General features: G+C 43.8%; 1 protein-coding gene across 5 annotated transcripts; it reads right to left on the bottom strand.

Moving 5' to 3' along the window:
• Positions 1–21,235: 21,235 nt before the first annotated feature.
• Positions 21,236–24,339, bottom strand: LOC101785500 (protein NRT1/ PTR FAMILY 8.3). 5 transcript variants are annotated; one of them, XM_004983532.4, is made up of 6 exons: positions 24,189–24,339; positions 23,777–23,860; positions 23,532–23,634; positions 23,213–23,430; positions 22,538–23,070; positions 21,236–22,278 (listed from the first exon to the last, which is right to left on the bottom strand). In XM_004983532.4, exons 2-6 carry the CDS (start codon positions 23,831–23,833, stop codon positions 21,468–21,470), a joined length of 1,722 nt encoding a protein of 573 aa, XP_004983589.1. In that variant the 5' UTR covers positions 23,834–23,860; positions 24,189–24,339; the 3' UTR covers positions 21,236–21,467. The 5 variants fall into 5 exon arrangements, with proteins under 5 accessions (XP_004983589.1, XP_004983590.1, XP_004983588.1 ...); XM_004983533.4 differs by having other exon boundaries at positions 23,777–23,842; positions 24,189–24,321; XM_004983531.4 differs by having other exon boundaries at positions 23,777–23,865; positions 24,189–24,318.
• Positions 24,340–25,788: the final 1,449 nt, after the last annotated feature.

The raw sequence follows: 25,788 nt of genomic DNA, 5'->3' as shown, positions 1-25,788 counted from the left end.
CAACAATATGTGATTTAGCAACATTTAATTCAGATCGTAAAGTTGGACAAATCAAACAATCCGGCAAATCAGGACAAGTGTGTTCTTCAAAAATTTTTACCCGACATAAAGCATTATCCAAGTCAACTTTCAGAAGCGGGCAAGAAACACAAGTACCAAGCAAATTCGACCGAGAACGAAGTTCATTTAGTTCAGCGTAAAGCTTATCTCGATCATCAACAATGGAAGAATACTTGGTTTGCAATTTAGAGAGCGAAATCATATGAATTGAGCATTCTTCACATTCATCAGGTTCAGCAGGATTAGATGCAGCATTTTTGAGAGTAGCTAGTTCAGCACAAGTTTTATCATAATCAGTTTTAAGTTTAGCCAACACTTTATTTTGCTTATGAACAATTTTAGTTAAATTAGCTATTCTTTGTTCTGCAGAAGTATCTACCTCATCATCAGAAGTTTCATCGTTGCTGTCGGTTGATGCATCACCCTCCAAGGCCATAGTACATATCCCATCATTGATGCCAGCGTCAGTGATGAAGCAAAGTCCGTCTGTCTTCTTCTTGGGTGTCTCATCCTCGGAATCTGAATCGCTGGAGTCTGACGAGCCACCTGAAACATACTGTCCAAGAGAAGATAACAAAACATTTGCAGCCTTAGCAACTTGCTTGTCAGAGTATTTTTGTCCGCCTTTCTTCCATTGCTTATCCTTCTTCTTCTTCCTCTCCCTGAACTTCTCCTGGCGCCTGGAGGAGTTATTGCCCTGCTCAAAAGATCTCTGCTTGTTTGGGCAATCAGCAGCAAAGTGTCCTCGCTCACCACAGTTGAAGCAGCCATCTGAACGTCTTCTATTACGCCTGTTGTCATACACACGCTTAAACTTGTTGGAGAGCAGTACAAGCTGATCATCATCTAGCACCTCCAACTCCTCATCTGCAACATGACACAAAGAAGACAAAGCAAAACTGGAAACATTTGGATTAGCATTAGTGTTAGTCTTATTTCCAGAAACCAAAGCCATTGGAACGTCAGAAGAAGAAGCAGCTGTGGGATTTTTCAATTTACGCTTAGAAACAATTTCAATCTCTTTTGATTTGAGCTTACTGTAAAGCTCATCAGTGGTGAGGGTCTCATAACCTACAGATTCAACGATCGCCTCAACTTTCATATCCCATTCATCATTAAGTGAATGTAATAATCTGAGAGCCCTAGCATGATCATCATAAGGCATATTTCTATTCATGGCCTTCATCTTATTAACAATCACTTGAAAACGTGCAAACATGTCATCAATAGACTCACTAGGCAATTGGCAAAAAGCATCAAACTCTTTTCGGTGAATCTCAAATTTTCGGTTTTTCACAGTGTTTGAGCCTTCATGATATTTTCTAAGTTTCTCCCAGATCTGATAAGCGAGATCTTCACTAGAAACCCGATCATATTCAGTTTTACAAATAGAAGCCTGTAAAATAGCAACAGCACGATGATTTGTTTCAAGAAGCCCGATCTCAGCGGCGTCAGTCGGTTCCTCAGCTGGAATCACATATGTGGCATTTTGTGTGATTTTCCATAGCTTCAGCGACTTGCCTTTGAGATAGTTGGTCATACGTGCCTTCCAGTAATCATAATCAGTCCCATCAAAAAACGGAGCGCGAACATCAAACTTTTCATTGGTCGCCATAGCTTTCAGCACCGATTAAGGTATAGAAAACCTAAACCGGCTCTGGTACCAATTGAAGGATCGTAACAGGCGACCAGAGGGGGGGTGAATGGTCGCGGAAGCCAAAACTTTCTAACAAAAATTTCTAACCCTTCCCCTAAACACAAAACCTGAATAAATCACGTTTTTCAAATCTGGACAGAACTCTATGTACCTAGTAAACCTGATGTGGACGAAAATCCGTAACTCCGATCGACCTAAAAATTTGTCAGATTAAACTAGATGAAATTACGAAACTAACCCAACTGGAATCACGTCAATCGGACTTACGGATCTTGAGATAAAAATAAAACAAGCAGACTATGTCAGATGCTGACGAGAATTGTAAAGAACCAATCGAGATGCACAAAATCAATCATTATAGATGAAAGATTAAATCGAGTAATTGAACTTACAAAAGTCCATCTAGCCTCCGCCCGAACATCCTCCCTCTCTTAATCGGAGAGATCAACAAAAACCTCTCACTAGAATTCAAACACTAGGCTAGACCGGAGAGAGGAAAATTGAACCGTGGAACCCCAGGGCACGAGTACTGTTCACGGGTACTGTTCACGCGTGAATAGTAACTCGCCGGGAGTCCAAAACGTCCTCCAACTCTCAACCCTAGGTGCCACATATTTATATTGGCACGACCTATTTTCACATAACCCCCTACGCTAAATAAATCCAACGTAGGGGCGTAAATTCCAATTACGTCCTCCATGGCAAATTCCACGATGTCCGCGATCCCTCCATCTCCGCGATGTGATCCTCGCGATGTCGCCGCACGACCATCCGAAATCGTATCGCGATCGCCAGAATTTCCATCTTCGGCCAACGCACGCCGCACGAGCGTCCCGGTACGATGCATGGCTTTGTGGCTCAACCAGCGAACCCCGGATTTTGTGGCATAATCCGGAAACCTCCCTCGACGTCCTCCCGCCATGTAGCCAGGCACAGTAGACGTACACCGCACGGTCGCCTGTCCCTCGAACGCAAGCCTCGATCCGCCCTTCTCCGCCCCCGCGGTTTTTCGACGCGGCATCCTATCTTCGTTCTTCACTCGTCGCCGCATGTACCTTGTCTCCACCTGTCACCTGCAACCACAACCTGCCAAGAGACACGTCACACGCACACCGTGTTGTCAATCGCTCATCACCAAGGTGCTAGCCCACCGGCATCTCAAAGACGCCGGCCGGTGTCGCGTCCATTCCATTCATGCCGCCGCCGGCATTGCCTCCATCCGTCAGTTTCATATTGAACCTTCTCTCTCAAGACTAACTTTGTTTATTTCCTAAGCATACATAATGTGGGGGTGTTTTTTTTCCGAATGAGGTGTCAGTACAATATTTCATCATTTGGAATGACACTACAGTCAGCGTGCATAATCATCCATCTTCAGCTGTTATATACAAATGTTTTAATACGATCCAAATCTGTACTAAACAGCCAGCAGCGTCCAAATTATTAAGAAAAACATAAGCTTGCCATATTCCAGGGCTCAGAAGCAAAATCATCCCAAATCCAAAACACTAGCCTATAAAAGCTGCAGTGAGTGAATGGAATCCAACAGATCTGCGGGCATTTGCTGTTATCTAATTCTAACGTTACACTTTTCTTCTGCTTCATCCCGAAGCGCCTACGAGAAAAAGGAGAGCTGGGGTTTCCATTCACTCAGCCAGATCGATTCTTTTCTATCGCCTGGGTCTGGCGATACCAACTTCAGGGCTGTGTCCAAACTACAACCAGAAAGACTCTAGGTTGCTCCAAGCCAGGCAAAATTGCGCTAAAAACGACAAATGCTGCTATGTTAAGCATTTTCATCACTTTTAGCTGAGTTAAAAACAACCCATAAATCGGTTTATGCCACTGGTTTTTATTTGGTGTGCACCATTACTTGTTATATATAGTATTCTTTCCAAGTTTATATATGAAGCACTAGTTCTAGTCTAGACCATTATTGTCCATGTGGGTCTCACTGCCGCCGTCACAGTCAAAACCGTCCATATATACCTCCACCAAGGCACCAACAAGACCCTGAGTGAGCCAATGTATCTCTTCATTGAGAGTTCTTGAAGTTCACTGAGTACATGGGACTTGGGAGGCACTGTACTGTAAATTCCTTCACCGCTTCACAATGATGCTGAACCCTAACTTTGACAACACATTTTCAAAGCTCCTATAACTAAAAGTCTCGCTTCACCTACTCCACAACGATGGTTTTGAAAGATCACGCTGTTTTTTGAGTTTTGAAATATAACAGGGCATTTATGAGTTTTTTTTTAGGTTTGGGGGGCAACGGAGAAGAACGTTTGGGCCCTGGAGATCACAACGGAGACATTTCGAACCACCCAGTGCCTTCTCATAGCCAGGCAGGGAAATTTTGACAAGCATTTGCATATCAGTTTTCTCAGTCATTGAGCTCACGCATCATGTAGTGAATCCCCTTCTTCATACCTAATTGGAACCTGCCCATTCTGTTTACCAAGCTTGGGAACCACATAGGAGTATATTACATGTTGATGCTATGTTACCGATGCATGTTCTTGCATCTCCGCTTGAATTGTAATGGATTCTCTCGGGTCCAGCTAGGACATTTTTGTCCCGGAGAATTTGTTAGCATTGTTCGTGTTTTGAGTGAGTACTATGCTCGTACTGCAACAAAATGAACTGAGGCCGCAAACAGCCTGAGGTTACCGAGATTATTTGCACCGGGGCACTGCGCTGGATCAGAATGTAATCAAATATATTCTTGAAGTACCACCGTTTAAAAAATTCAGTCTCTAATAAGTCAATAAACAGTTGAAACCTGGAACTGGAAGTATCAAACATGAACTAGTATTCCGACCATTCATTTTACTTGTTTTCGTTCTCAGGAAACTCTGAAAGATTCTTCATTGTTTCCATTCTCAACTAAGCATTTCAATTATGAAGTTAATTGTTTGGCAATAGAGAAAAATGCAATATAATCATGACTAAAATTCCATAACAGTTCTGGTGCTTAATCATCCAGCAAATGAAAATTTCGATGTTGACGGCCACAGAAATTCAACTAGGGAGCGGTTGCTCGTGGATCTCAGTATCTCACATACTAAGTTGCTGTATGATTGAGAAACAGTACGAGATAGAACAAAAAGGAAACCAATAAGATGAAGATGCACGGAGTCAAGGAGTAATCTCCTGACGACGTACTCGGCAACTCCGGCCCCTCTGTTCTAGCGATGTTGTCGACCGTGCACAACACCCCAGTGGGACTCGCGTAGCGCACCACGGCAAACAGCAACGGTTTTGACATCCCTCTGTTCTAAATAAAGCTTGGGCTGATTTGGTTTGGTTGGGTTGGACAGGTTGCTCAGACCATATTTCCTGTACACCTTCCATACCCACATCCATATTTCCTCGACCTCGCTCTCCCATGGCCGTCCAACCCTGTTTTTCTAAAATGGCATGGTTTCAGGAAAAATATCATTTCTCATTTTTCGCACTCTTACACGAATTTCTGGTAAACGACGGCGTGGTGAGGTCGTGTTGCTTAATATATACGTGGAAGCATGGGTGGATTACGTTACTCGGACGCTACAGGCAGATCGAGAAGGAAGCAGAGAAAAATGCAGATGTTTTCAAGGCATGCATGCATTTACCGAGAGTGATGGATCGATCAGAACCACGTGGTAAACTTTAAGAAACGCACCTGCTGGCCGTGCACGGCGAGCTTTTGAGTCTCATCCACGCATTCAGTTGGTGGGATTAACCAATATCAGTAGCACGATGAAATCTTGTTAACTGATACTTCGAAGGATTCTTTTCCATCGATAACACTAGTCTTGTTGCATGTACGAGTAAAATAGCACAATTTTGCTTCGAGATTACATGGCCCATGCATGGAGGTGTGATCGATCGTATTGATTTTCTCAAGACGTACGTTTGAATCTGATCAGTCTCCAGCCGACGCTTCCACCAAATGCATTTAATCTGTCATTCCATTCATGCCGCGCGTGGCTTGCCGGTGAACTGCTGCTTGCCTGTATTGCAGTGCTTGTTCGGGCCACAATTTGGAGCAGAACCGTCGGATTTAGTTTAAAAGTGCTGTTTGTTTCTGATACTTGTCTCTTTGTCTTCGCATTTTCACAATACTTGTTATCACGCACATATGTACAAGGCAGAACAAAAAGAAGTCAATGCTATAAAGATAGAGGGAGCAGGACGAGTGGCGATAACCTCGACAGCTGCGGCACCTCTCCTTGTGGCGATGATATTGGCGGTGCGCACAGCGCGCCAGTGGCGCTCCCCACAGTGAATGGCCGCCGTCTCCTCTCTTCTCTACCAGTAGTCCGAGTCGGAAGGGACAAGCAACTTTCAGTTTCGTCGCTGTTTACCAACGGAGCCAAGCAGAACAAGTCGCCAGGATTGATAGGTGGGATGAATGGGTTTCTAAGACCATATCGGCCCATACTCGTAATGTGATGCTTCCGTACGCCTTCCATTCCCACATTCATATTCCTTGAACTCGCTCTGACATGGTCAATTCGACCCTGTTTCCACAAATTGCTCTTGGCTTCAAAGAAAAATTTTCTCCTAACAATTCGTTTGTTGTTATTTGGCACCCTTAACATTTTTTTCTGGTGAATGGAGTGGAGTGGTAATGCTGCACAATAGCGCTAGCGTGCACATGCATATATATGGAGGCACGGGTGGGTTTGGTGGTAACATTGTCTTACTCCACGCTATGGACCAAGAAGGGAGCAGAGCAAAATGCAGATGTTTTCGTTAGTTAATGCCCTTAAGGCCTGCATTCACTGCTGGAAATGGATCAGGATCACATATTCCTTTTGGTTGTCATGTGGTAAACTTTATAACAACGCACCTGCATGCTGCCCGTGTACAGATAGCTTTTGATTCTGATCCACGCATTTAGTTTGTGAAGCAAAGACCAATCTTACTATTACGAGACTCCATTTGAAGCAAATTAAGCTACCTAGAATCTAGGTGGATACTTTAGATATTCAAATCATCGTAGCCATTGAATCTATTATATTTTTTAAAAATTACCGAAAATAGTTTAAAGTAAGCTTCTAAATCTATATCTAAATTACCCACCTCTGCCATTATATAAAATAAACTAAAATAACCCCTAATATTCATCAAAATAACCCACTTATACCATTATAAAAATAATTTAAAATAACCTCCTAATTTTGCAACTAAATTGCCCATCACTATTATTTTAAAAAATAATTTAAAGTAAGACACGTAGGATCATAGGTGGATGCTTAGAAAAAGAGAGAAATTCTAAAAATTCTCACGAAAAAGCAAAATATCTGGCCATCAATTGGTATACTCAAATCATCATAGCCATTGGATATATTATGTTTTTTTTAAAATGCCCACTTTTGCTATTATGAAAATAGCCTAAAGTAACCCCTAAATCTATATTTAAAATACCCAGCTCTTCCATTATATAAAATAAACTAAAGTAACTCCCAATATTCATCAAAATTACCTACTTATACCATTATAAAATAATTTAAAATAATCCCTTAAATTTGCAACTAAATTGCCCACCACTATTACTTTAAACAATAACTTAAAGTAACCCCTTAAATTTGCATCTATATTACCCACATATGATATTAATAAAAACAACACGAGGCAACCCTAAATTTTAATCCAAATCACCTTAATTAAAAATATACACCAATATATGATTCTAAATCATCTATTTCTTACACTATTGGTATATGGTATAATAATTAAAGTATATATCCACATGATGTGTGTCACTATTTATAAAGATACAGAGGAAGTTATGAGAATATAGATTTCTACATTAAAATTATAGCTCAAACTTAGAGTCCATTAAACAAATTCAAGCGTATACCTGCGATGCAAGTGAAAACTTAAAGATTATAAATGTGGATGAAAACGTTATAGAGTAATTATTAACAAAAATTTATCACAATCGGATGAAGATAATAAGTATATATCTATATAAGTGTTGTGTTCGAATATTTAATAAATGAGAGTTGGCTCAAAGTAATAGTTTTGTAGCAATATATCATTATTATTATTTTTTGCCATCAGAGGCTCTGTATTAGTTCACACAAGGCACACTAGAAAAAAAAGATAAATCCAAGAAATTCTCACAAAAATTAGAAACATCAAACATCAATCCTGTAAACTCTAATAATGATAGTCATTGATCTATTATATTTTCTAAAAAGCTACCCACTACTATCATTATGAAAATATTCTAATAAACCCTAAACCTACATCTAAGTTACCGAGCTCTGCAATTATAAAAAATAATATAAAGTAACTCCAAACTCATGCATATCATTATAAAGCATAACTTAAAATGTTATTCTAAATTTATATCTATGTTAAAAACTAACCTAAAAGTAAACATCTAAATCTTAATCTAATTATCTTCATGTGCATCACAAAGAAATGTCCAAAAATAAAGTAATATATGATTCTAAAGTACCTATTTATGTCATTGTTAATATAGAAACACTATGTTAATGTATATACGCATGATGAGTGTCACCATGTAGACCATTTATACATGTACTTGAGGAAGTAATGAAAAATATTGATTTTTATTCTAAACATAATGTATGGAGGTGCGATACAAATTGAAAAAAGTGTGAATGTGGATGAAAAGTATATAGAGTAATTACTAATTAACAATCAATCACAATTGGACAATGATAAGTACACATCTATGTTAGTACTATGTTGAAGTATTGAAAAAATGATAGAGTAGTAGACAAACAATTTTGGTTATTACCTAGAAATTTTAATTTCTAAATAATTTTTTTAACTACAATAGCTTTTAAAAATGTTAGCCCGTGTGGGAGCACGGTTGATGGACTAGTGTTATAAAATAGTGATGTTTTGACTGCATCAGCATTTTTGTTAATACATCTTATTATGTTTCAACATAAATAGAATGGAAGACATTTCATCTATAAAAAACAGCACTTTAGCTAAGAGTTTGGAAAATGCTTAATTTAGCAGCATATGGACACATAGATTTAAGATCTCTTATAGCTTGTCATGAAAAATGTACTATAATATTATTTCGAAGTTCATGTCACATTTGTTCCGGGCCTTGCGATCAGGAGCCTGAGACAATAGCACGCCTATGCCTGCACTTGCCCCTTTGACAAGAGGTTTGGGAACGTATGCACAAATGCACGGATGATGTGGTCTGTAGACTCCCAATTGATCAAGACCATTCGATAGAATCGTGGTGGGCCTCCCCGTTGCGAGATCAGAGAAAAAGACAGCAGCGACGGCTGCATGCATTCCTCATGGATACGGCGTGGAACGTCTGGAATAGCCAAATCAAAACACCAAATCCAGTCTATCATCCCAAAATCGAGAGGAGAGGAGAGGAGAGGAGAGGAGCATACAGCGGCGATGGCAGGAAAGGACCATGTTGCGCCGTCATCTTCCACACGCCAACGGCGTCCGTGAGCCCTCCTGTGCAGGTGATGATGGGCAAGCATGGAGTCCTACGCATGGATTGTCCGTGGAATACAGCTTCGTGGTTGACGTCCACACGTCCACATGGCGGGCGAGTCGGAGAGTCCGACACCTCACGCATCTCCATCTTGATCGGACTTGCGCAGATCTTCTTATGAGATCCCGCCACCTGAAGTTGTGTTTCATGTGGTGTGACGATGCAGGAGCCCCAAATTCCAAGTGTGGCGAGCAGCGTCCGCGTGCAGCCAAATCAATTGGCTGAGGCTTCTAGCTAACCAGACAGGATAAGCTGCATGTTCTTCCCAGGCGCCTCCCATTCCCAGCAAGTACAACTTTTCTCAATGTTGTCAGCCTAGTACCTAAAACCACTACCTAGTATTGACATGGACTGCGAGATGTTGAGCGAATGACGGGGCAGGTTGCTCAATCAGAAAGTTCAATATATGCCCAGTATAAGTAGGCAGAAGCATGTGGAAGTTTACCGCCGGGACATTTATGTTCCTAGTTATTTGGTACTACTAGCATGTTTTTTTGAACTTTTCAGCTCGTATCTTTCTGAATGTATTGATTTATTATGCAAACAGTATTTGGATTTCTTGCATGGGAAATCTGTATGCCAGGGTTAGCTTGGCATTCATCCATGGCTACTTGGTAGTATCATAAAAGACTGATGTTTTAGAAGGTGTACAGTCAATAATGTGTTTTGTTTGAGCTTCCAGAAAATAAAGGTTGCTGAAATTTGACTGCGTAGTACTTCCTGATACTCGTGTGCCAACAAAACGGAATGAAAGGATATCCATTGCACGCTTACTAATATTTAGGCCCCTCTGGGTTTAGAAATAGAAGGGAAAAACCATGAACATCAGCTCTTGCATACGCAAGAATCTCACTTATACATTTACAAATTAACAAATGATGTACATGTATAGCGCGATGGCTGCAATTTGTTTCCTTTACTGAGCTAAAGCTGATTACTAGACGACGGGCTCATCACTTCATCAGGAAGGCGAGGCCCCATTTCCAGAGCAGCGTCCACAACCTTTGCATCAAGGAATCACCGGCAACCAGTGGTGCATCTGTCCATCATCTAGCACTAGCAGCTCCTTGATTTACCGCAGGAAATTACCATGATCAAAAGTTTGCTGGTTTGCATCGTTCAAAGATAGAATCATACAATTTTCCTTTTTTAAAAAAAGAAATGAAACTAGTTCCAGCCTTTCCGGCCTTGGAGCACTGCCTTACGACCATTGTCTTTAGAAGATAAAGATAAAAATGATATTCGAACTTAGTACCCCACATTCTGGTACATAACACTAATTATAAATAAGATGAGTTTCTAGAATCAATTTAGTTCCAGTTGTCATTCACCATTGAAGCAATATAATTCATATCGTTGTTGCATTATACATTGTATTTGGCATTGCTACATTCCTGACAACATTCACACAATGCACATCAATTTCTTGTCCAGTTTGGGCTCTCTTTAACAAGTTGAATACCATGCCTTACAGCTTAATTAGTCCCGTTACAATCAATCATTAGCATGCTGTCGTCTTCAGGATACATCACATGGCAAATATGGCTGCCACTTGAAGATGCAGTGCAGCCGATAGCACATCTGAACCTGTTTGATCTTTCCAGGCGCCTCCTACTCCCCATATTATCCTTTTCCATTATTGTACGGGTATTGAACCAGAGCGGACCCAGGAACTTGCTAGGACCGAGGCTGATCACAGCTTAATAGAAGTTCATGTGTTTTTCTCCTTTGATGTTTAACTAACTTCTGGGCGGCCTGGGTCGTAGGTCCGCTACTGTATGGAACTATTGATATGAATTTATACATTTGTGTTCCACTAGCAGAGGAGTACCTCCTATACCAACCTTTTCAATTGTTGTGCCAAATGTGGTGAAAGTGCATGACGAAGCATGTTCCACGATGACCTATACATGTAAGGAGTTGCTGCAGGCATACCACCCTTCTGCTGCCATCATTTATGGTATCCCTATGGAGCGCACGCAAGATGTTCGGCAAATTGCCGGCACGTGAGTTGAGTTTCAGACAGGTGGTGATATTTACGGTAGGTGATATTTACCCAGTCTCGTAAGCGATGTTAAAAGGAAAAAAATCTATTTGACACTCCTCAACTATTACCCTTGTCCGATTTTGGTCCTTCATCTACAAAACTAATATCCTACACCCCAAACTATTCAATACTTAGTTGGTTTTCAAGGCGGTTTCACATGAAGTGGCAGTGAACCCAACGTGTTAGCCGTGGTCAGTGGGCCCCACACGCCAGGTATCTTTCTTCTCCCTTTCTGAACTCTGTCACGGTCAGGTCATCCGAGGATCGGAGTGTAACACCCTACATTTCAAATTTTGCAATTTAATAAAATTTGCTAGAAATTAAGTGCATGTGTCTAAGGATTTTAAGGTTGCATTTAAATTTTTTAGGCAAATAAATCTTTTTCAAAATAAATTAATGAATCATAGGAGTTTATTGTGCATTATTGTTGGTTACTTGAATTCAATTTGTGTTTGAATACAGTTTGAATTTATGTTTGTTTTCCTTTTCAAACTTTTTTCTTTTTCCCTTTCTCTTTTCTTCCTTTCGGCCTGCCTCCTTTCTTTTCCTTTCAGCCTGCCGCTCCCTTGCGGCCTAGCCCGCAACGGCAGCACCGGGTCATTTCCGCCTCCCGCGCCAGCCACTCCCGCAACACCCTGCCTTTCCTTGGCCCAGCAGCGGCCTACTTCCACGCCTCGGCCCATCCCAGCACCGGCCCAAGTTCGTGCCTGCTCCTCCGCCGCTCTCGCTGACCACCGGGCCCCACTTGTCATCTTCTTCCTCCGTCTTCTTCACATCGGACTTGGCCCTGAGCTTGATCCTGCAACCCGCCTTCGAATCCTCCGCGGGCACACACGCCCAGGCCCACTCCTCCCCGAGCTATATAAACTGTGTCGTCGCACTCATGAGCCCATCTAAAACCCTAGCCGCCTCGCCTGAGCTCTCTAGTGCCACCGCCACCGTTGCCGAGCCCAAGTGTCACCGCCGCCGTCAATCTCCCTCGCCGCTACCACTCCATCTCCAAGAACTTCACCTGGAGTGCCGCCAGGAGGTGACGAAGCTACTGGTGTAGATCCCGAGCGCCCTCATGCACTTTTCCGCGCGTTCACGCTCGCCAGAGCCGCGCCCTCGCCGTCGAGCTACCCACTAAGCCTCGCACCACCACCATTGCAAAAACCACCCCGGCGACACCCTAGACGTGTCTGTCGTGAGCTCCTCGTTCTCTCGGACCAGTTCCCGTCGAGAACCGAGCCCGACACTCATTTTCGAGCAAGTCCGGCGAGTCACCGCCGCCAGGTTGAGTCGCAGATGACCGCAGCCGTCGGATCTAAATCCGACGGTGGATCAGATCTGACCCGATCAGCGTACCGGTCAACCGCCAGTCAGCCATGCCGCTTTTCCTAAAGATTCCCTGCACTTTCTGCTTTTTGCACAGCGGTCCATCACTGTTCAAAGATCATTAGATCTAGGTCCTATTTTTTTGCTTTAGCCCCTTAGCTTCTACATAATAGTGCCCACCGTCCTGGCCTTGCTCTTTTGTGTGTTAAACTTTCTGTTTATCGCGTATTTACGTTTTAGCCTATGGTTTCTTCAAGTTTAGCCCCTGGAAGTTTTAAATCTTCACCAGAAAGCCCCTGCATCTTGTTTAGTGCATATCTTTAGCATCCTAGACTCGTTTTAAGTGCTTCTTGCGTCCACGAGTTCATGTTAATGCATAGATTAGCTTTTTGATCTTGTTTTTCTCTGTTTATACTATTTGATGTATTGTTTTCTTACTTTATTACTTTGCTTGCTTGTATGTGTTCGTATGATGTGTTTAGAAGGACCGCAGCTCGAGGAATTTGAAGCTCAAGACTTTGAAGATTACGAGCAGCCAAAGCAAGTGCAAGAAGGCAAGTCATGTCCTTGACCATAGCTTGATCCTAAGAACTTTTACTTTCATGTTCAATAATATTTATGCTATGCACTTTAAGTCATAAACATGATGGGACCTAATTAAGGATTGACTAGTTTTATTCCCTGTACCTTGACCAAACTGGGTGTATATAATGTTGGGTAGTTCATGCTTAGTTGCTCAACTTGGATATGGTGGTATTAATGAACTCAATTATTAATCTTGATTTATTTATGCTATACCTTTCATTAATATAAGATCATCATGGAATATGGAGAACCACTCAAGAAAATAGTACAACCACAAGAATTAAATGGCTATGGTCTTAGCTAATTAATTTGAGACTTTAGTCTGGGGTAATCTTACCGAAAGGGCAAGAGGGGCGATGGCAGATGGGGTATAACTCGATCCTCTTGGGAAGGGAGCTTGGCTAAGACCCTATGCCCACTAGGGAGGTTTATGCTCTGCTACTGATCCGGAAACCTTAGCGGGTTACCACTTACTAGGAGATATTTGTAAAGGCCTCATAGCGTTCCTATGCAATCACACCTCGAAAGTGTGGTATTGTGCTTGGCCCGTATAGCATGGTTGGGTCTAAAGTTCTTTTGAACTTTTACGCAACTTGTGGGTAAAGATGTGCAACCTCTGCAGAGTGTAAAACTGATCGATCAGTCGTGCTCACGGTCAAGAGCAGCCTGGACCCTCACATGACTAAACTTTCGAAAGATAATTAAATTATTGTTATTTATTTCTATTATCTCTTTTATGTTCATGTTTAATGTGGATGGTATAAACTTACATGTAGTAAATGCTAATAAAATTTGACCAACCAAATAAAATGTTGAAATGCTATTAAACCTTAGCCTATCCTTGATGGGCCTTACACTACACATTCCCCACACTTGATGAGTACCAACCATAGGTGTACTTACCCTTTCTAAAACCGCTGCTCAGAACAAGTCAACACTGTGGAGGTTCTACAAGATTGGGAGGAGTACTAGGTGTACGTGATCTTCCAGTCAACTGCATGTGGAGTCGCCATGCTTGTTGAAGATCTGCTGCGATAATAAAAACTTTTGTGCTATTCGGTTTAAAAGACTATCGGTCATGTAATAATAATATACTCTCTTTACGTTATGATATTGACTTCGATATTCACTGAAGTCGTCGTATGTGTCTAATTTGATCCTGGCGCACATGTGATTTATGCATCTGGTTTTGCCTTTAAAACCGAGTGTGACACGGAGGCAGCAAACTGCGTGGCCATCGGTGCGGCGGAGGCGGAGACAAATCAATTTAATAGAGGCGCTTGAGAGGAGATATCCTGGCGCCATGCATCTGCTTGGATTTGGATGTGGAGCAGAGTTTTTGTGGTGGATTTGGTACTTGCCCGCGCAAGAAATTGAAGCAACAGATGCTTTTGCTTGTTTGCTCGGTGTTGAGAAAAAGGAGCAGAAGAAAGAAGATGAGATGCTGCCGTGCTTGGCCATGGGAGAGGAGCACTGGACAAGTAACTAAGGAAGTGCAGCGCTGCAATTTGATTCACAGGAGGGAGAATGGATAAGAGAGGTGACGCTGCGCTACCGGGATTTGATGAAAATTAGATGTTTGATGAAAATTAGATGAGGGGGGCAGAGCTAGCTGGTTTGCACTTGGGGAGAAATCGAGATGGAGTTTCAGCCAGATCAGAAGACGACGGTGGGGGTTGGGGCTTCACATAGCTGGACAATAACGGTGAGCTAGGGACGGTGGGAGATTAAGTTGAGACGTGCCTCGATCTATTTGTGATGAGTGATTGATTCGATGATTTGAAACTTTACCGGTTGAGTCATATTTTATATGTATATGATTATGTTATCGGTTAACCAGAGGTATTGTGTTGTGTGCGTTGTGTTGTGGTGTGTGTAAAACATTTTTTGTATGTTGTGTCTCTTAGCGTGTGATGTGAAAGTGTTGGATGCGAAGACATGGCGGTCGACGGCATGAAGTGAAGGTCAAGCGAAAGGTTCATGCCGATGTACTAGGGCTATGAAGGATGGACATGAGTAGGCTGGATCAAGGGAGCAGAGGAGTCCGGGTAGAGTTATGGGCAATCCACATGGTGCACGGAAGAGTAAGAGTACACTGGAATGAAGACGGTGTCGGTTGAGTCAAGCGGGACGGAGGCGAGTCCAGTAGGTGGCCCGGGAGTGGGAGTGAAAGACTCGGAGGTATCAAAGGCTTGGATGAGGCCGGACACGCGTCTACATCGGTGAGTAACATCGTGTGCGGCGTGCAACAGGGTTTGACCAGTTTGACCACAAAACTAGGGGGAGTTCGGTGCAGCCGGACAGTGTCGAGTCGGAGGACGCGTGGTACCATCGCGAAATTTGCGTCATGATGAAGCGAAGTCATGAAAGCGCTAGATCCGATGTATCAAGAAAAAGTTGGATGGTTTTACCATGTAAGGTGTGCGTCTCTCTCTCTCTCTCTCTCTCTCTCTCTATATATATATATATATATATAACGAGGCTAAAATGCACCCAGGTGCATTCTGCACAACAAATGCACAAACCCCTACCTTACGTCCCGCGCGCCAGCTAATTCACGCGTCAAGGAAAACCCACGCTCCTGCATGCAAAACTAAATGGAGATAACTAACCACGTGACACCACCTTAGAACTCAACCCACCCGCTAGGAAGCATGCATGAAGGGAATCTTTTCTTGATTCTAAACGAAAAAATACGATATCTCATAAACCACAATGCCCGATTTTAGATCCGTTTGAAGCAGGTTGTTGGAAAAATGTGCATAACACAACGAGATCCGTGAAAGCTATATTTGATGAAGTTTTTTAATATATAATTGCAAATAAGTTATACTTTGAGTTGCAAGAACGTCTGCAACCCAATTGACAACCAACCATGTGACGCCACCTCACAGCTCAATCCACCCACCAGGAAGCATGCACGCATGGAATCTTGTCTTGATTCGAAATGAAAAAAAATGTGATATCTCCTAAATCGCAGATCTGATTTTAAATCCGTTTGAAGCATGTTGTTGGAAAAAATGTGGTTAACACAACGAGATCCATGAAGGCTATATTTGATGAAGTTTTTTTAAGTTTGTAATTGCAACTAAGTTGTACTATAAGTTGCAAGAATGTCTGCAACCCAGTTGCAACTTGATTATAGCCTATTTAGCACTTGTTACTTATGGTTGCAATTATTTAATACTCAGTTGCAACCCAATTGCTACTCTAGTTGCACCCCAGATATTCGTCCTACTGAATAGAATTGCAACTGGTTACTACCCAATTGCAACCAGTTACTACTGATTGTAACTAGTTACTACTCGGTTGCAACACTCTGGTTGCACAAGGTATGATTGCAGCTCAGAATTGCAACTTGACATGATTATAGTGACCACATGCGTATAATACATAGAATTATAACTAGTTGCAACTCGGTGATAGACAGAGTTGCAGTCGGTAATATGTTGATATGCAACTCGCTTAAACGATAAAAAAATATATCCATATTAGATCTAGTTTTATTAAGCATATTTTTTTGAGTCGGATGCAACAAACGGTTTGTCAATCGGGATTACGGTTTAGGACAAAATTTGTTTCAAATATTCAAACCAACAAAAGATTTCATCCATGCATGCATGAAGTCTGGTGGGATTTGTATGATAGGTGGGTTTGCGTGGTAGGTGGAAGGTACAAATTAACTTAGGAAGCATACACCGTATGTTTGGTTGGGTGCGCTAATTACTCCAATCTGGTGCGCCCGCCGACCTGGGTGCATTCCACGTACAGAATACACCTAGGTGTATTATAGAAAATAGTATATATATATATATCAATATATACATATATACATATATAGACATATATATATATACACATACATATAGATATAGATATATAATCTTTGAAGCCTTTGGGGTGGGCTTCTTATTGGTTGTGTGAGTCTTAGTAGAGATTTAATTTGAGTTTTTTTACCATCTTAGCTTTGATTTTGTTACGAGTGACTTGTAATCGAATATGGAGTAATATAAGATTCAATCTTGTGCACGGTTGCTTCACCTCTCCTCACCCGAGCGTTTTCTTTTTCTGGTATTTTCGGGTGATTTCTCGCTGAATTTTCGTTCGTCGCTTTAGGTTGCGATTTGGGGCGGATTTCTTGGGGAAAATCGGTGCTAGGATATGTGAAGAGATATCTTGCTCATCAATTGATTGATTCCCCTCACGAGCATCTCGAATTGATTGGTGGGTTTTTTCTAAAAGATCCCCTTTTCTAGGTTATTACGGTTCTTGCGAAATTGATGGGCGAATCATGAGCCACTTGGGTGGATCTCTTAGCTGGTGAATCACCGCGTCTCAGTATGCCTACAGTCTAAATCTCGTGGGAATCGGACTTGATTTGTTTGTGTTTCGTGAATTCTTCTCGAGCTCGAGGCCGTTCTATTTGCCCTGTGTAGTTGTTCGTTTCTCCCGGTGCGGTGCTTTGGAGCAGTCAAGCATCCTGCTCGTCAGCTCTCCGGTTTGCGTTTCTTGGTTCTGACAACAGTTCGACTTGGAGCTTGATCTGGCAGCTCTACTCTGTGCCTTTGCTCGATAGCTCTTGAAGCTTCACTTCTGAACGCAGACCTTCAGCAGTACGCCGGCTTTAGTGTTGTTTCTCTCAGTTGGCAATAGCCGCAGCTCGGCTTGGTTTTGCTGGAGCTCGATTTGAAGCTTCACTTCTGAACGCAGACCTTCAGCAGTACGCCGGCTTTAGTGTTGTTTCTCTCAGTTGGCAATAGCCGCAGCTCGGCTTGGTTTTGCTGGAGCTCGATTTCTCTGTCCAACAGGTTAAATCAGTTCTTGTTCGTCACCTGCAGCTTGGCCTAGTATTTTGTTTTGATCCAAAGCATGATCTTCTCTTTGGTATGTGGGCCTGTTTGTTTGAGTTGCTTATGCATAAGCAACTTAAAATAAGCAACTTATTTGCTTATGAAACCAATCACCCTTTACGGGGACTAAAAGGGGCACTTTACACCTACTACCCTCATTCAATGCACCCTACCTCTCTCTCTCCCCCCTCCCCCGTCACCACTCACCAGCTCCCCTTCCTCCGCGCCGCCCGCCGCCGCTCCCGCCGCCACCCGCCGTCGCTCCGCCCGCCGCCGCTCCCGACCGCTGCCGGCCCCCGGGATCGGGCGTGTGCAGGAAGAAGAAGGGTGGGGGAGGCAAATTGGAGGGGTAGCAACATAAGAGGTAAATATGACAACGTCCATCTCATTCAATGCTCATAAGAAGGGTACCTAAACAGCTAGACTAAAAATAAGCAACTCCAAATAAGCAACTTTAAGTTGCTTATAATAAGCAACTCAAACCAAACAGGCCCTGTTTTGTCTTCGCTCTGTCTGGATCTCCAACAACGAAAATAGCAGCAGCTTGTTTTTCTGCAGGCAGGCCAATGAAGACAGCAGATCGTGAAGGCAAAAAGTAGGTGAGCATCCGTTGCTCAGCTATTATGTGCAGGTAACATGCGTGTGAAATGTTGCTTTCATGCTATAGGAGAAATGATTAGACAATCATTACTTGATCAGGTTCGTTCGGTTATCTTGGACTAAACTTTAGTCTATCATTTTGATCCCTTTTAGTCTCTAAAGTGTCAAACATGTGGACTAAATCTTTAGTCCTCTAGTCCAAGAGGGTGGATTAAAGTGGACTAAAAGCCCTGCAAGACACCCCTACCCGTCATTTATTGCCTCCCTCCTGCCTGACCCCCTCCGCCGGCCAGCCTCCCTCCCGCCATCCTCCCGCCCGGCCCCCGCCGCCCTCGCCGTCGGCCTCCCTCCCCCACCCTCCGCACCCCCGCCGCCGAGGAAGACAGCTGAACTGAGATGTCCACCAATCCCCCCACCGCTCCCTTGGGTACCAATCTGAAATCCTTGACGATTCTCGATGATGCTAATGTGAAGAATCTCTCTATAACTTCTCTGATTCATGAACTGATGCTGCTCTGCTATCTGCTGATGACGATGATGTTAGAAAGCGCAACGGATGATGAACTGATATGTAAAACCTGATGAACCCTTTGATGTGTGATAAATAATATTTGTTGACAATTTTTTTCGTTCTTTCGATCCGGACAAGGTTGTTTGCCGTGGAGATTGCAAAGATTTGTTGCCAGTGCCACCAACGATTGTTGAGGTTTTCATTGTTGCAGAAATCTTCTCGCAGTGTTTGGTGGCAGGCAGTGAACAACCTTGTCCTTGGAGAAATTTGTTGACACTTTACCAACGTTGCAGGGCGGCCGGGCATGGGGTCTTGAGCAGGGTGTTTCCATCTTCAAAACAGGGGTAATATCATCTTTGTTCATCTGTGTTAATGGATTTTTGTCCCTAGATCCAAACACGATAGTAACTGTAGTCCATGGACTAAAGGAACAGGAACTTAAGCCGGCTGTAGCAGCTCTTGTTTTGTTCTGTCAGTGAGCTCGCCCTTTGATTTCTAGCAGCAGAGCAGACTAGCATGATATCGGGCCTGTTCGCTTCAGCTTATTCAGCCGGCTTATCAGCCACCAAACAGTATTTTTCTCTTACAACAAATCAGCCATTTCAGCTTTTCAGCCGGCTTATAAGCTAAAGCGAACAGGCCCGATAGCAGAGTAGTTCAGCTTGTTTGTTGTCTTTCGCAGCTGCTTGTCATTAGTTTATTTGGAACATGAGCTAATGTTGCTTCAATGTTTGATCCAATAGTTATCTACTCATGTGCACTGTTCTGTCAAGTTTGAGATCAAGCTTTTGCTCTGTGAGAATGTCACTGTCTTTGCAATATTGAGGCCCTTTGGCAGGGCTTCGAGAGATGCTTCTCCACTGGCTTCACCCGAAGTCCTGCCAAACGGACCAAGCAAAAACGGCTTCCGGGTGAAGCTGCACCGAAGCTAGCTATCGAAATGAACTAGGTGAAGGGAGCCGAAAAAAGTGGCTCCCCGTGGTTTCTCTCTCACCTCCCGTGGTTCTTGGTGAAAATGTCCTACCCTGGCAATGCTTGTTGATGACTCATGCCGGGGAAGAGCAACGGCAGCCCATTCTGGCGAGGAACGGTGATGGCGTGCCCATGGCGGCGAGGGGTGAAAGCAATGGTGGAGATGCGGCAGGGGATAGAGCCGCGTGGATGGAGCATGGAGATGGGAGCGTCGTGCGGCTTTGCTGGAGTAGAGCAGTAAAGAGAGCAGCGCGGGTGGCTGAACCTCGGAGAGATACCCGCAGGGAAGCGCACGGTGATGCTTGTTCCAGTAGCTAGCGGATAAGAAGGAACAGGCGGATAAGAAGGAAGCAAGAGGAGTCGGATAGGAAAGAAAAATCCATAAGGAAGTAAAAAGGCACGGGATAGGAAAGATAAAAAAAATAAGTGTGTTAAAAAAAGAAAATTGCTAATTCAATATTAATTTAATTTCTACTCATTACTTTTTTTTCTATTGGTTAATCTAATTTCTATTCATTATTTTTTTTTATTTTATACGACAACTCACATTATAATTTACAGCAAATATAAACTAATGTATACATCCAAATCACATAGCAGAGGTCATATATAATATTTGACCTATTATATCCATTCATAAAAATACAGAAGAATCCGTTTTGCAAAATACTTTCCAGAACGGTTTCAGCTCCATCAGAGAAGCTGCTTCACCGTAGGCAGTGAAGAAGCCACAGCCGGAGCCGTTTTAGCCACAACCCTGTCAAATGAGCCCTGAACCATCTATTCATAGTAATATTTTATTTCCTTTTGCTCTTGTGTCTTTTCTAAGGTTAATTGTTTTGCTTCTGCATTGCTTTGAGCTTTGCTAATGGTTACTAAGGTTAACACATCACTAGTTGGCGTGTGTGACCTTGACGATTAGAAGAGAGGCGTGCTGGGGTGGCAATCAGGAGATAGCCCATCCTGGTCCTCAGATGGTGTTCGGCTTGACGACGCGAGCTCGTGGCACAGGAGGCCTGCTCCAGTTTGATTTCGATGGCTGCGGATCTGATGCTTGCTCGATGGCAGTTCAGAGCTCCGTCAATGGAGTGCAATGGAAGAGCAGAGCAAGAGGAGATAGCGGTGGTGTCAATTGTTGCGGAGGCACGGAGCTGACCAATTAATTATTTAGAAGGAAGCCTTTTACAATTACAGAAGTTTAGAAAATTATATACAGTATACTAAGATTCAAAGATCAACCTTTCCCCTTGGTAGATGAAACACGACATTTACCATCTGGTCCACATCTCATATGTATTGGTTTATTTAGGTTATTGATCACAGGCATCAACTTTGGCTGCACGCCCTGAGTCTAGCTAACAATGTTATCTTCCTTTACGCCTCATTGAGTAACCCACAAACAGAGCCAAATTCAGCAAGCTAAGAGCGGCCATCATCCAGAAGAAATAGTCGAGATGGCCTTCATTCAGGTTGTCTGGAATCCACCCGGGTTCGCCGCCGCGTGTTGTGGCCACTGCAACAGTGCTGAGCACGAGTGAGCTAAAGTAAGACCCGGCAGCAGTCGCGAGCTGCCCGAGCGCTGCGCACAGGCTCCTCATGGTCACTGGGGCTTCGTCGTAGAAGAACTCTGTCAAGCCAATGCCACCAAAGACCGCAGTTGCACCATGCGCCAAGTAAATTGGCACCTGCCACAAGATGCTCATTGGCACGGGCACATCCTGATGTTTCAGGCCGTTGGCTTCCGCGATCGCCAGCCTCCTTGTCTCCAACAATGCAGCAAGCACCATGGTTAGTGTGGACAGAGCTTGGCCAATTCCAAGGCGCTGCGACTGGGAGATGCCTTTCTCTTTGCCGGTGAAGCGACGCGCTAATGGTATTAAGATGGTTTCATATATGGGAATCCAGATGAGGAAGCTGCACACACTAACAGTGGGCATGGATGCAGGTGGGATGGCAAACGAGCCAACATGGTTATCCATGAACATGCCTTGCTCAACCATTGTCGGTTGCATCAGAGCGGAGACTGAAAAATATATCACAAATAACCCCCAGGTAGGGGACATCGAAAGCAGCATCTTCAGATCCTCAACTTGTGACACTGTGCAGAGTCTCCATGAGCTCATATGCACCACGGATTCATTGTCTGATGGGGCAATGGCAGCCTTGTCAAAGAACCTGGAGAAAATTGTTCATAGGAGGTAAATTTCCTGCCAACCTTGTATTTTCAAGTGACGTGTTTTTCAAAGAGGTATTTCCAACACATGTTCTTTCAGTGATTTTCATGTTCATAATTGTAATTGTAAAAATGTCATAACTCGTAGCTTGAAACTATACCTATTATCAGACACCATAGTTTGTGTAGTTTACTGCAAACAGTTTTTTTGTATATCAATTGGACTGCACATTGACTTGCACTTTGCAAAAATTGAAGTACCTGAACCGATTGGAATGCTTGTTCTTTTGACTTGCTTCAGCTGTAGAAGGCGAACTGGTAAGCTCATACAGAAGCGAGCTGTCATCCGGCAATTGCAAATGCCACTTCCTGACAGCAGCAACAACCACTTGGAAAATGCTTGTAAGGGGGCTTGCTTCCATTCCCCTAAATCTATATATCCTCGAGCCGGCGATAAATACCACGAAGAAAAAGAGCATGAGCACTGCTGGGACGACGTAGCCGACCGCCCACCCAACATTGTCCTCCAGCCAAACAATCACTGTGCCAGACAGAAGGCAGCTGGTGGTGGTCAAGAAAAAGTACCAGTTGAAGAAGGAGCCCTTCTGGGACAGCTCCGCCCGGTCATTGATGTCAAACTGGTCAGCCCCGAAGGTTGAAACGCAGGGCTTGAGACCACCATTCGAAATGGCAAGAAGGTAGAGTCCAAGGTATGCCACCGCACTACGAACATCATGGTAGGAGGACGCCGAGAACACTGGGAGTGATGCTGAAGCTATCAGAACGAGCATTGCCTGACAAAGCGGAGATTTTTTTTAAAAAAGGAAATATTTCTGGCCTCTGCGACAGCACGTAGCCATACAAATCGGAGATATCCAATGCTGTAGGTTACATTCATTGCAGAGCAAATTTCATTTGTAGCTCTGTAGTACTTACGATGATGTAGACCGGGGCGGATACAACAATGGTCCAGTATCTTCCCCAGTAAGTGTCCGCAATGAAAGCCCCAAGAAGTGGTGAGAGGAAGCAAGCTCCGAGCCAGGCGGAGACATTTCTTGCCGCATCGACCTTTGTTTCGTGGAGCACAGTGGTGAGATAGGTCACTAAATTCGTCGAGATTGCAGTGAACGCCATGCTTTCGCAGAATTCAACACCTGTTATGTGATGAAGTGGTGAGCTGGTTAGTCTAAAAGAAGAGGGGAAAAAAAGCGACGAGGAACTTTTGGATGCGTGAGTTGCTGCTCTCTGCTAGTACCTAAGATGAGATAGCATGCCCTCCATTTCCCTGTGCTGCGCTTGAGAGCAGGTTGTTTGTTGATATCAACTGATCCATCACCTGCGTACTCCGACGCTACAACCTGCACCATAACACCAAAAGCCTCACATTCAGAATCCAGTTCTGAGGTCTGAGCCGACAAAACTTGTTATCAAGTGCCTAGTGTGACGACTCTGTGGTAATCATGAAAGCACAGCAACTTGGTGAGAGAAGAGAAAGAGTACCTGAGGAGGAGGTTGGAGATGAACAACCAGCGGGGTCTCCTCGTCTGCTGTTCCCATAGCAGCCTCCTGTGGTGTTGCAGAAAGCTACTCTATCAGATGCAGAGAAAGGAGGCTTCAGCAAAATTTCCCAGCACAATAGTTTGCAAGAAGAGGAAAGCAACAGGCTTTGAGAGCATTAACGTAGAGATGACCAAAAGAAGATTAACGCAGAAATAAAAGGGCAGTTATTTGAGGAGAATATATGGGGAGAACAAGATCTGAACAGGAGCTTATGACTGACTGTTGTCTTTCAACAAAGGTACTGAGAGCAGCAGCCTACAAGATATTCCTCCGGATACCATCAATCCTAAATCAAAGTTGAAGGAAAGTAGGAAACTAGCATAGATCATTACAGGGAGGTTCAGCAAAGTACCAGTTACAAGGATGGTCGACACTTGGCAGTGGTGGTCATCTCATTATCCTCAATGCTTTTAGCCTAAAGAGCCAGGGCGGTCCATTGTCATGTACGGTGGGTGCTCCTAAAAATCTCACAGCGATGGGGGAAAGATGCACGCTTCCCTTGACAGATCCTTTTCTTAGGAAGGATGTACAACATCAAATTCTGGATGCTGACATCTCCAACGTTACCTGCCTACTAGAGAGCACCGGTGCCCACTTGCCATCGTGTGGTGCCTCTTGGCGCGAAGTATTGTACGCATATTGGTAGCCAACAAAATAGCAAGGCACCGCTCTTGTCCGCTAATCCATATCGGAAATTCATTTAGAAAATGATAGATTAGCATACAATTGCAATTTGCTCGATTTTTTTTCGCGAATGATATTAGCAAAAGTGCCCCTGTTTCACACTTCTTGACGTAGGTTTGTTTGCTACTCTTCCTCACATGTCAAAGTGACGGCATATTTTAGCTCGGCTGTCTGTTAGTTTTTTTTTGTAGGTGATCTGCCAATTATACTAAAAATAAATAAATCTAGCCTCGGCAAAGACGATAAGCAACGATAGCGACCGGTTGGATTAGTACATGACTACACCACTAACTCAAACACAACTCAATGACCACAACGGACGGTTAGATTGGGACATCAACACGGTCACACCACTCAACTCAATAATAACACTAGCTGGTTGGATTGGTACATCAACATAACTACACTACTCAGCTCAAACACAACTCAAGAACTATAATGGACGGTTGGTTTGAAACGTCAACACGTACCACACTGCATCATCGCTTAGCACCTCCGTAGCACCGCTAACTGCCACTCCACCAGAACGCCAACCCCGCGGCACCAACACCATCACCGACTGCTCTTTTTTTTCATTTATTTGAGAAAGAAGAAGATAAAAAGAAAAAAGAACACCCCGCAGCAACCGTCGGAGCCCGGGGAAGCCGAACACCATGTCGGAATTGCCTGATGTTGCTTCAAGAAGATCACAACGCCAAAGGCGCCGTCCTCACCAGCCCAAGCTAGGTTGGGTTTTCACTCGCGACTCCGGCACCCAGCTACAACTTGGTGACGCCTAGGACTACCAATCCTGAAGTGCCAAGCATCTGCATGCGCCTCTGCCACCGCCCCTGACCCACCTGGAGTAGATTTGTTGCGTAAGAGCCAAGAAGCGACCCGGTGCTGCTAGCCACGCCACCATGACGCCACCGGCGCGCCTTGCTTGGTCACTACCAGCCATGCCATCATGGCGCCCATGACACACAACCGAGGTGATCGCTGCCAGCCATTCCACCACAGCGCAGCCAACACACCACCGCGCGACTTGCTAATCATGATCGTCGGTGCATCTAATGGCTGCCACTATTGGTCGGCCCTATGGAGGGGTGGAAAACACCTTGATAATACCTCCGATGAGGGGAATGGCGCATGAGAGCGTCACTACCGTCGTGGCCGGAAAATCCGGCATGGCTTTCGCCAGGGACGGATCTAGAGCCCGGGCTGCAGCCCGGGGCGAGTCCATGTAGCCCCTTTAACATATGTGGTGTTTAGCTAAAAAACTATGATCT

Source organism: Setaria italica, chromosome IX (assembly GCF_000263155.2).
Source record: "Setaria italica strain Yugu1 chromosome IX, Setaria_italica_v2.0, whole genome shotgun sequence".
In the NCBI taxonomy this organism is placed as follows: domain Eukaryota; kingdom Viridiplantae; phylum Streptophyta; class Magnoliopsida; order Poales; family Poaceae; genus Setaria; species Setaria italica.
The sequence above is the reverse complement of the archived record's forward strand: the minus strand, read 5'-3'. Positions and strand labels throughout refer to the sequence as shown.

Coding starts and splice junctions, on each gene's coding strand:
- LOC101785500 (XM_004983532.4), bottom strand. CDS start 23,833: ATGGGAACAGCAGACGAGGAGACCCCGCTGGTTGTTCATCTCCAACCT. Junction 23,635..23,776: donor ATCTCCAACCTCCTCCTCAG/GTACTCTTTCTC, acceptor GTTATGGTGCAG/GTTGTAGCGTCGGAGTACGC. Junction 22,279..22,537: donor AAGCATTCCAATCGGTTCAG/GTACTTCAATTT, acceptor AATTTTCTCCAG/GTTCTTTGACAAGGCTGCCA.